The sequence below is a fragment of the Ptychodera flava genome, chromosome 19 (assembly GCF_041260155.1).
Source record: "Ptychodera flava strain L36383 chromosome 19, AS_Pfla_20210202, whole genome shotgun sequence".
Taxonomy (NCBI): domain Eukaryota; kingdom Metazoa; phylum Hemichordata; class Enteropneusta; family Ptychoderidae; genus Ptychodera; species Ptychodera flava.
In genome coordinates, this window is record NC_091946.1 from 30430684 (window position 1) to 30440289 (window position 9606).

Consider the following 9606-nt stretch of genomic DNA (forward strand, 5'->3'; position numbering starts at 1 on the left):
CAGCCACTCCCCTAGAAATCAAATGGTTCTCCCCTTATGGTAACATGGGTCTGTTTGTGGAATAGAAGATTGCAGCAGCTACCTTTCAATTTTGTTTTCGTTTCCCTTACTCTTGTGGCTGATTAACAAGCAATGTGCTCTCCAAGCTTGAACCTGCCATTGACCCATGAAAGCTCTGCCTGACGTGAGAAAATACATTTACTGGTAGTATTGCGCTGATCAAAAGAATTTTTGAGAGATTGCTATATTGACCAGACTCATGGGGAGCATATTGAATTGGAAGTGTGTTACAGAAGTGAAGCAAAACTTTGAATTCCTTTATCTTGGATTATATCCCTCAAAGATTATTTTCAAATTCAAAATGGTGACTGGCTAGGCTGTCTTGTAGTAGGGTCAAGTTACCAGTTAAAATCAGATAGACATTTATAACATCGGTCTCTTGGTTGAACATTGGGCCATTTCCTATGTCAAACCATGTGGAATCTGATTAGAATCAGATGTAGGGTAGGGAAGGTTCAGACACCACGTTTTTCCTCACATTTTGCATTCTTTTAGCTTAGTCCTTGCTATTACAGGCAGAACAGCAAAAAGGAAAGCTGATTTGGAATTAAATGAAAAACTAGAAACAAAAAACTTGACCTTTCAGGCAGTGAAATGCTTTGAAGAAACCAAACCACCTTTGTTCCAAATCCATGTTCTGAGTACAAAGTGAGGCTGCCCTCAAGATTCTCCTTTTAATCACACATGGAAAACTTATATGTTGCTTCTTGAGATTGTAAGTTTATTACAAATTATATATAGCAGTGCATGTCAAGGGCCACAGACACTGAAATTGGGATATATTTGGTCTTTTTTTGTGTGACTGTTTGTTCTGACGCCTTGTGATTCTCTGGTCTTCATTGTAACATTGGTAGCAACACAGTATCATTCTGGTCAATTACGTACTTTCATGTCAAGAATTTATGGCAAATACTGAGTTTTGCCTACTAATGACAGAAATGACATTTATCGATTGCATTTATACTGGAAGGGACAATATTCAAATATTACTATCATTATAGGTTACATAACATGAGTGTAATGTCAGGTTGTTTGCAGTGGTTACCATTAATTACGGCCAAATACTGCAAAAATTTTCTTGATCATATTTGTGCAGGATGTGCTTAAAGGTATACTGTCACCTGTTCCAATTTTGCCACAGTTACCATGGAAAGAGAATAATCTAACCAATCACAGATTTTAAGCGGGCGGCTGCTTTTTAAAAACAGCGCCCTCACATGGGCATTTTGAATACCAAGGAATACCCCTTTGACCATATATGGGCATATTTAGATTACAGGTGACTGTATACCTTTAAAGGCGGAGCCTCCCTTTAAAAGGACGCGAAGCTATGGCGGCATTCATTGTGTAAGTGGACACCAAACAGGCAACACGCGGGCACACGCTCCAGAAAATGCCACTTTTTAGGTGTTTCCGGCCACAAAAACGCAGATAGCCTGCCAAGCGGTCAGCGCAAAGCTGCTGCCGATCGAACTCTGTGGTTATATTCAAATTCTAACGCAACTGGAAGACAATTTTTACGGAAATTTGAGCGTTGGTGGTGGGGAATCAAAGACCGTTGGCGATCTGAACCGACCGTCAATCAAACGCTTGTATAAACTCTGTTTGCAGGCTTAGCAAAAGGTGACAAAAGGTTGAGATCAGTTTGTGTAATTAATGTTATAGAAATCAAACATCGTACTGGCCAAGTGTTTGACTGGGAGGAGAACTCCACTAATGCCAGAACCTGGGATTGAAAATTTCGGCTTTAACTTCTATTTTCACCACTTATCATTTAAGCAGAGAAGAGCAAACCAAATAAGGAAAACTTGCTTTTTGTTTTCCATGAAGAAAGAAAGCTGCATTGAACTAGCATGGAGTGCTGGTCAATGGAAGAACTTGTAAAAATATTGGTGGCAAAGTTTCATGGCTGAACAAGATAGCGGCGCAGCCCACCACACTTTTAAGTCCTTATGAATAACATTGGTTATCGGGATGACAATAAATGACCACCACAAACATAAACTTGCTTCTATACGGAAGCTTTTTTATTTTTCTATAAAATCTAAAAAACATACATTTATGCAGCACAAATGATGAGAAAACCATACAGTAATACACTGTTATAACTTCACACATCTTTGCAAATTTTTCGTTTCTTCTCTCGCAAAAAAATAAAAGCATCTAGCAGCATTTGTTTGAAATTCATTGCAAGATAATGAATTTTCATTTGATTTGATGAAATTGAGCTTCTTGTTTCTTTAAACACATTAAAAAAGTGAAATTCTCTGAGAAATGCAAAAATATACCTTTGTATTAGACTTTGAGACAAAATATGTACAAGCTTAAGATAATTCAGACTTTACGCTTTCTTGCCTGTGTTTGGGGCAAAGGTCATTATCAAGTACATGGGTCAGGAAAGCCTGCTTGATGAGAGTTGAAGGACAAGCCTTTCCATATCAACACAGACATACAGTAGTATAACAGTGTTCGGCCTTCCCATTACCAGATACCAGTGACCTTGATAGACAACACAAATAAGTAAGTAGCACTTTTACTAAGATTGGGGAGCACAATTCAATTTATCAGGAGTTGCAACACAAAAATTAACTTGTACGCAATTTCTCCAAAACCTGGCAACATTCAAAAGATGTGAACTGTTGTCCCATTTTTAAAACATCAAGCAGTGGTTTCACATTGAAAATGACGGACAACCAATAAACAGCACACTGTTGATTTTCAAATCAATTGTACAAGTAAGTAATATCACACAGATATTAATAAAATGATTCTACAGCTAAATAAAAGTAGGACAATCGTCCAATATCAAAAAAGTATGGCTAAAAAACTACTAAAATGGATGAAATGTACTTTACCAAAATGGATGAAAGTTGGACTTTAAATATTAATAATTCATAAGCTATCTTGGCGTAATAAGTGATACAACATCATATACAATAAAACATTCGGAGTTTGGAATGTCAAAAGTACATGCTCAATAGGTAATGGATTTAGTCTTGCTTCTTAGGTTGTATTCTATGATCTTACTTTTATATATGACAGATTTACAAATTATCAATAACTTGAATGTCATGATCTCAATAAACACAACCATAGCTGTAACTTTTGCTAATTACACAGGATCCATACATTCAAAGTCAAATTCAGACTTTCAAGGACTTTCAAGGAATTTTTTACATCAAAATTACCATTTTCCAGATACCATTTTACAATACCATGACTGATCATCCTGTCGTTTTGGAAACTTGTGGATGGATTAGCAATTTTCCCAGACTTTCCAGGACTCAAAGGCTATTCCAAGACTTTTCCGGGAGCCTTAAACAAATTCAAGGACTTTCCGGGAGGTATGGACCCTGTAATATTTTTACTACTTTTGTTCTGTAAAACATGCACATTGTTTTCCTTCTGTAAGTATGTTGACGTATACAGTACGAGCCTTGCTAACAGAATGTATTTTTGACAAAATGAATTCTTGTCTGGCTGAATTTCAATTGTTAACAAGTAGATTGGACACAACAAGCTTTGTTGATAAGTTGGACAATGAGAGATATTACATGATTTTGTAAGTACATGTAGAACAAGAAACTGCATTTGTTTAATGAACAAAATAATACAAATTAGATCAAAAGTTACAGCTAATTGAGCTTTTATACGACAGTGATACACACTTCATGTACGCAAGACAGAAATTACCCCAAAACTGATGATTGAGCTGTTTCCCTGCTTCAAATGGAAAGCCTCTGACAATTGTCAATAAATTAAAAATGTACTTTACCTTGGAATTGATCAAATATAAAGAAGGCAAGAACTGCCCTATGAAGGTGGAACTGCGAATTTTGTTTATTACCTGAAGATTTGCCCTGAATATATTATAGATCGTTTCTAGATCTAACTTACTTGATTAATGAACAATGTTACATTCTAATTGGTTCTACCATAGAATAAAGTGGACGCATGGTGTTCTACAGACTCAGTATGCCAAAGAGATCACATGATGGCGATATAAACAAACCCACATTAACAAACGTGTGGAAATACACGTCTTTCTGTGCACATGCGTTTGTTGCCACCAGGGTCCATTAAAATTCCAGGTCTAATCCATTTACACACATATTAGCAGCACATCAAGAAACTATAATAATGGCAGTATTACTGTCACAATAACTATTTCAATTTTAAAAAAAACATGCTTGAGTACTGAAGTCAAATAAAATCCTGGTTAATACTTTTTGTAGAATACTGTAAAAGCTCTATTAATTTGCTCAATAATTTTTGCTTTTTTACAAAATTTTGTTGATCAGGGGCAAAAACTTGACAAAATTCATATCAAGTGTCTTGAAAAAAATAATTTGAAGTTAATCAAAATAAGTTAGCTTTGAATCACATTCATATAGAAATTTTACAGTTGTAACGCCAGAATGACAAATTCATGCACCATGCAAGAAAACCTGTTATATGCGGCAATATAGTGTACACGGTACGGCAAATGATCAAGTGGCCTAGCTTCCACAGATACCTTAATGGATGTAAAACTTTTTACAGTGTTCGATGACACCGGGAATATTTCACTCGCTCTCAGCTGTGCAACTAAGCACAATTTGCTATAGGCTGGAAGATCCATCACTCAAGGGAGGTACTACTTTCACCCGTCCCGCTCACAAGTGGACACTGGGAAGAAGCGCCCTCATGTGACCAATTTTCCATTCCATGTTTGCTGCTGCGCTGTCTGACCTATACCTGATTTCAGCAGATAATGTCAAATGGGTGTACATATACCATGGTTCCAAAGATAATTAAAATTACAGCATTACATGTGACATGAGCTTTGTTTTGCAGCTTGTGTCAAATTACAATATTTATTGTCACATCAATAATCAAACATTATTTACTTTTGAGCTGAATTATGAGAGCTTTTACAGTTCATCAATTTGGTGAATTCAGTTTATACAGTAACAACTACATTTTGAATTTTTCTACTTTAAGGTAGAGTGTGCCTCAGGGACAGATATTTGGACCCCCAGACTGTTCCAATTTTTTTCTGGTCTACAGATTGTAGGGGCTCATTTTAAAGCACTTGGAGAAGAAAACTTTTCACAGTCTTAGTTTTTTAGACATCGAAAATTTTAGTTTTCACCATAGAGGATGCAGCCAAAGGGATGCAGCCACTTTGAATTTCAAATATCGATAAATTTTTGGTAATTTGTTTCTGTAGTTCAAAACTTTGCACAGTGACTGCTGATTTTATTCTTGATTTGGTAAGAGAATCGATGAAATGTTTCATAGAGGAAATTGAGCAACGATGGTCAAGTCTTTTACTTTTTGAGGCGCATTCTACCTTAAAAACTGTGCAAGTCTGTGTTGAGTTGCCATTGCTTTCTGTAATCACCATATGAAAGACTAAATTTCTCTTGTGTTAGCATATACCTCAACATCAGTCCAGCACAGCCAATATTAAAACTTGACGCTAAGTATTTACAATCCTATAAAAGTTATTTCAGCATGGATGGTAAAATAACAACCAGAAAAAAGCATCAAAAAAGCGATAGCAAATAACAAGGATTTCATATCCTTCTATTCTGCTTTCTTTCGGATTCTCTGAGATCTTCTGACGGTCTGCGTTTCTGTTTTGGTGACGGTGTGAACTTGGCGGGTCCCTGACGGTATTTCTTGTATGGACTGGTATAGCAGGAGATGCGGGACTACCAAGTACAACACAGCCAAGCCAAAGAATACCAGCAAACTTACAAGGTCACCACTCAAGTTCGGAGATCCCACCAACAGCTCGGGGACAACGTACATCCAAGCTATGTATAAACAGCATAGAGAGCAAATATGTTACTCTAAGTTCCCTGTATTGTCAAATACAAAACCTCCATTACAAAGATTACATACATATGGGAAATAGGTAGTTAAATCTTCTCTATTAATCTAGGTTTAATCTTTCAAAATTATTTTCATGCAATGTTGTCATTATCTGTATGCAGGTTTGTGAATGTTTGACCTGAATGTATTGAAACTCATATAGCAAAGTGCTAAAAGAGTTCAGCAAACAAATATTACAACATTTTTCCCTATTGGATGAATCAAAACTATCTGGAAAGTAACAAGTTCCACACTGAGAGGGTGTGAGTGCTACATTTCAATTACATGTACTAGGATGGTTGATGTTTCTGGCCTTTGAAACACACAACAAGAACTAGTGAACCTCACACTCTGGCCATAGAGGGAGCTGTTTGGGGAAAACTGACTTGCTACAACAAAATATCGTGGGTTTTGAATAAGAACTCTGAACACAATAAGTGTCAATGGAATTTTAATGCAGTGCACCAATTTTTGAAGTGTATCAGAAAATTAAAGACCGAAAAGTTTGTGTATCTATATACTAGTTATGTTCTTTATTACAATAAAAACCATTTTACCTGTGTACTCTGACCTCAAACAAAGGACTCTACTTCTGCAATAACATAACAACCTTGATAAAAAAATTGTTTACTTTGCTGTCTTATCTGAATATCTGATGCAGTTCCTCACCTCCAAATATGCAGATACCAGCAACAAGTGTCTGCACAGTGTGTCTGTAGGACTTGTCTTTGATGATGGCGTTGAACAGAATTATCTCCAGGGGTACACAGGCAACACAGGTGAACAGTAAGATTGCCATAAGCCCAGGATCAGCTGTCAATACTCTCTTGTCTATATTTCCGTACTCTTTGCCTGCAACAAATCGTAAAATTTAATGGACGCATTTCTTGACATAGTACACATATCACTTATGTGTATACCTATGTTATTTACAGTGGGTCTTTGTTTTAAATTCAATTTTAAATCAGCTGAAACATTTAATTTCATCAGGTATATGGCCCTATAATGACAAATTTCTTAAGGTAGAACGCACCTCGGGGACAGACATTCGGGCTCTCAAACGTTTACAATTCTCTTCTGATATACATATGTGGGGGTTCATTTTAAAGCTCTTGGTGAAAGAAAACTTTTCACCGGCTTAGTTTTTCGAAATTCGAAAATTTTTATTTTTCTCCATAGAGTTAACACAGGGATGGCGGCCATTTTGAATTTCTTATATCGGTATTAAAATCTTGGGTAATTTGTTTCTCTAGTACCAACATTTGCACGGTGACCCCCTATTTTTATTCTCGATTTTGAAAGAGAATGATTGAAAGATTCCTTGAGGAAAGTTAGAGCAAAAGCTTAAGTCTTTCACTTTCGAGGTGCATACTACCTTAAAGCATTAGCACATGAATTTTAGACTTCTAGTCATGTTTTGATTCCATACGGGTGTGAGAAACATTTTCAGTTCCACTAGCCCAAAACTCGCTATGCCAAACCTTAGTTTCAACTAGTCCATTAGTCAACATTACAGTAACCAGCTTAATAACTCACTTGTTTGGTGATCTACTGGAAAGAAAACACAACTGCTCTAGTCATAAAAACTACATGACCTTTGGAACATAGATTTACGTATCCGTGCATCTATTTCAATGACGCCTGATAACCTCCAATGAATTTGATATCATAACAATGGAATTTAGTTATAATACATTAAAGACACATTTAGACGGCTGAAATAGGATCGTAATGAATCACTGAGTATCAGTTTGAAAAGACAGCTCACTGAGTTTGGGTCTCATTTGCAACTACATTCAATGACAAAGTTAGGTCTTTCACTCTCATCATATTTTGGTACAACTAATTTGCTGTGACAATGGTAAACTGCTCACAAGTAAGATGGTGTGAAAGGGTTAACACTCTGGGTAAAAGAAATAGATTCTTCCACATAAAGAAGTATTATTTCAAAATTGATGACTTTGGGCTTTATAAATGGTCAAATTACATGTTTTATACAGGAAATCCGGTTTTTAAAAATTGCTTGTTTGCAAGAAAATCGATAAACCGCATAACAGTGATTCAAATGTATTTATGCACCATTCAAAGAGGAATATAATCTCATTTTTTTTATAAAGTTTCGTCCATCATGGAAATCAAGCATACAATTGTCATTTGTATATCCTACCCGAAAATAAGTATGAAAATTATTTGGGAGAGGCATGCAATAAAAACATTATATCCCCAAAAAGGGACTATATACCCTCGAGGAAGGAGACCATTTGTCTTCCTGGCGTTGAGCAAATGTTCACCTGCCCTTGGGCAAATAGTTCCGTTTGGGGCTATTGTACAGGCCATATTTCCTATGTGTAATATATTAAAACTACATGCCTTGCATTATCGCCATTATTACAGTAATAACTGCATCACACAAAAGAAGAGAGGTCCCTAGACCACCAGCTATGAAGGAACACAATTTAATTTAAACCTGGAGCCATTTTTCTTCAGACCAAATACTACATTCAGATTTCAACACTAATCTGATAATTTATAACATTTTAGTATGACGAAAAATCACTTAAAACTGTGCAATTATCAAAACAAAAACCGTAGTAATTGATTACTTTTTTATACTTACAAATTCGTGTGTAGAAATTATTTGACTTCTCAAGGAACTTCGGTCCATGAAGATAGAACAGCACAAAATATGGTGTATCCTAAAAATACAGAAAAATTAAAAATAAGCTAAGCATCATATTTTCTCCCAAATTTTGAAACTTCTGTTGAGATTATCAATGTTATGAAAAATTGACAGTTTGCTGTTTTAGACATCAAATACGTATATTCATAAAAGGAATGTTGAGAAAACAATTAATTAATGGTTAATGGTATTAATAAACAAGGGGTTGTGTGGAAAGGATGTCATGTGCTGACACTTTATCATTAAAAGTGAAGAGTAATGGCAGCGACGTTTTCCGGCCACGGCAGCTTTTACGAACCGGATGACTAATTATTCTGCATTTCTGGTCAAGGATAGAATAAAAGTACACGCCGATCTCCATCATAGTAATAACAAACAAAGCACACACAAAAACGTTATTTTAAATATTCGCTACATTACCATAAACAAATGCGTCATGATGTCGAATGCAATCCAAACCAAAACTAGTTTGTTGCTAGATGACAGCTTCTTGCCGAACACTTGAGCAAGTACACATCCTATCACAAGCATTACTGCTGAAAGAGCGCATCCGAGAAATGCACCGCTGGTGACAACGGATTTCCAGTCTGCCGCCATTTTCGGTTCATAACAAATACGAACAAAAGCAGTATCCGATTCTTGTTAGCTGTACTTACGTATGCAGTATTATTTTCAAATCTTAAACTTACAGGTTCCTATTTAAACTATGAAATGTTTATTGAATAATACTTAATCGATGTTAGTGGAATTTTTTACGATATAAGTGTAGAAATACTGTCTGAGAATAAAACACTATAAAAAATATGGGATTGGCCATCCCATAATTTTCTTCAGGATGTAATGTAAAGGTTGATACCCTCTTTGTGATTGGCTTTTAATGTTATCGCGTCTAATGCAACTTGTAAATTTTCTTCGAAAATTCCTCAATGTTTTGAAGGAATTTGCAGTGAAATGGCGTCTTAAATATCACAAGAATCTGATAGCTCGGAATCTCGAGAGTAAAT

The 9606-nt window shown here is 35.9% G+C and overlaps 1 protein-coding gene across 1 annotated transcript; it reads right to left on the reverse strand.

Annotated features, from left to right (window-relative positions):
- Positions 1-2064: 2064 nt before the first annotated feature.
- Positions 2065-9224, reverse strand: LOC139119240 (emopamil-binding protein-like). The gene is made up of 4 exons (XM_070682930.1): positions 9023-9224; positions 8540-8618; positions 6592-6774; positions 2065-5864 (listed from the first exon to the last, which is right to left on the reverse strand). The coding sequence occupies exons 1-4, from the start codon at positions 9197-9199 to the stop codon at positions 5632-5634; spliced, it is 672 nt and encodes a 223-aa protein (XP_070539031.1). The 5' UTR covers positions 9200-9224; the 3' UTR covers positions 2065-5631.
- Between the last annotated feature and the right edge of the window lie 382 nt (positions 9225-9606).

Excerpts from the sequence above, each read along its gene's own strand:
- LOC139119240 (XM_070682930.1), bottom strand. The coding sequence starts at position 9,199 with ATGGCGGCAGACTGGAAATCCGTTGTCACCAGCGGTGCATTTCTCGGA. Across the intron at positions 6,775-8,539 it reads TAATTTCTACACACGAATTT|GCAAAGAGTACGGAAATATA; the intron begins GTAAGTATAAAA and ends GATTTGTTGCAG. Across the intron at positions 5,865-6,591 it reads TGGTATCTGCATATTTGGAG|CTTGGATGTACGTTGTCCCC; the intron begins GTGAGGAACTGC and ends GTTTATACATAG.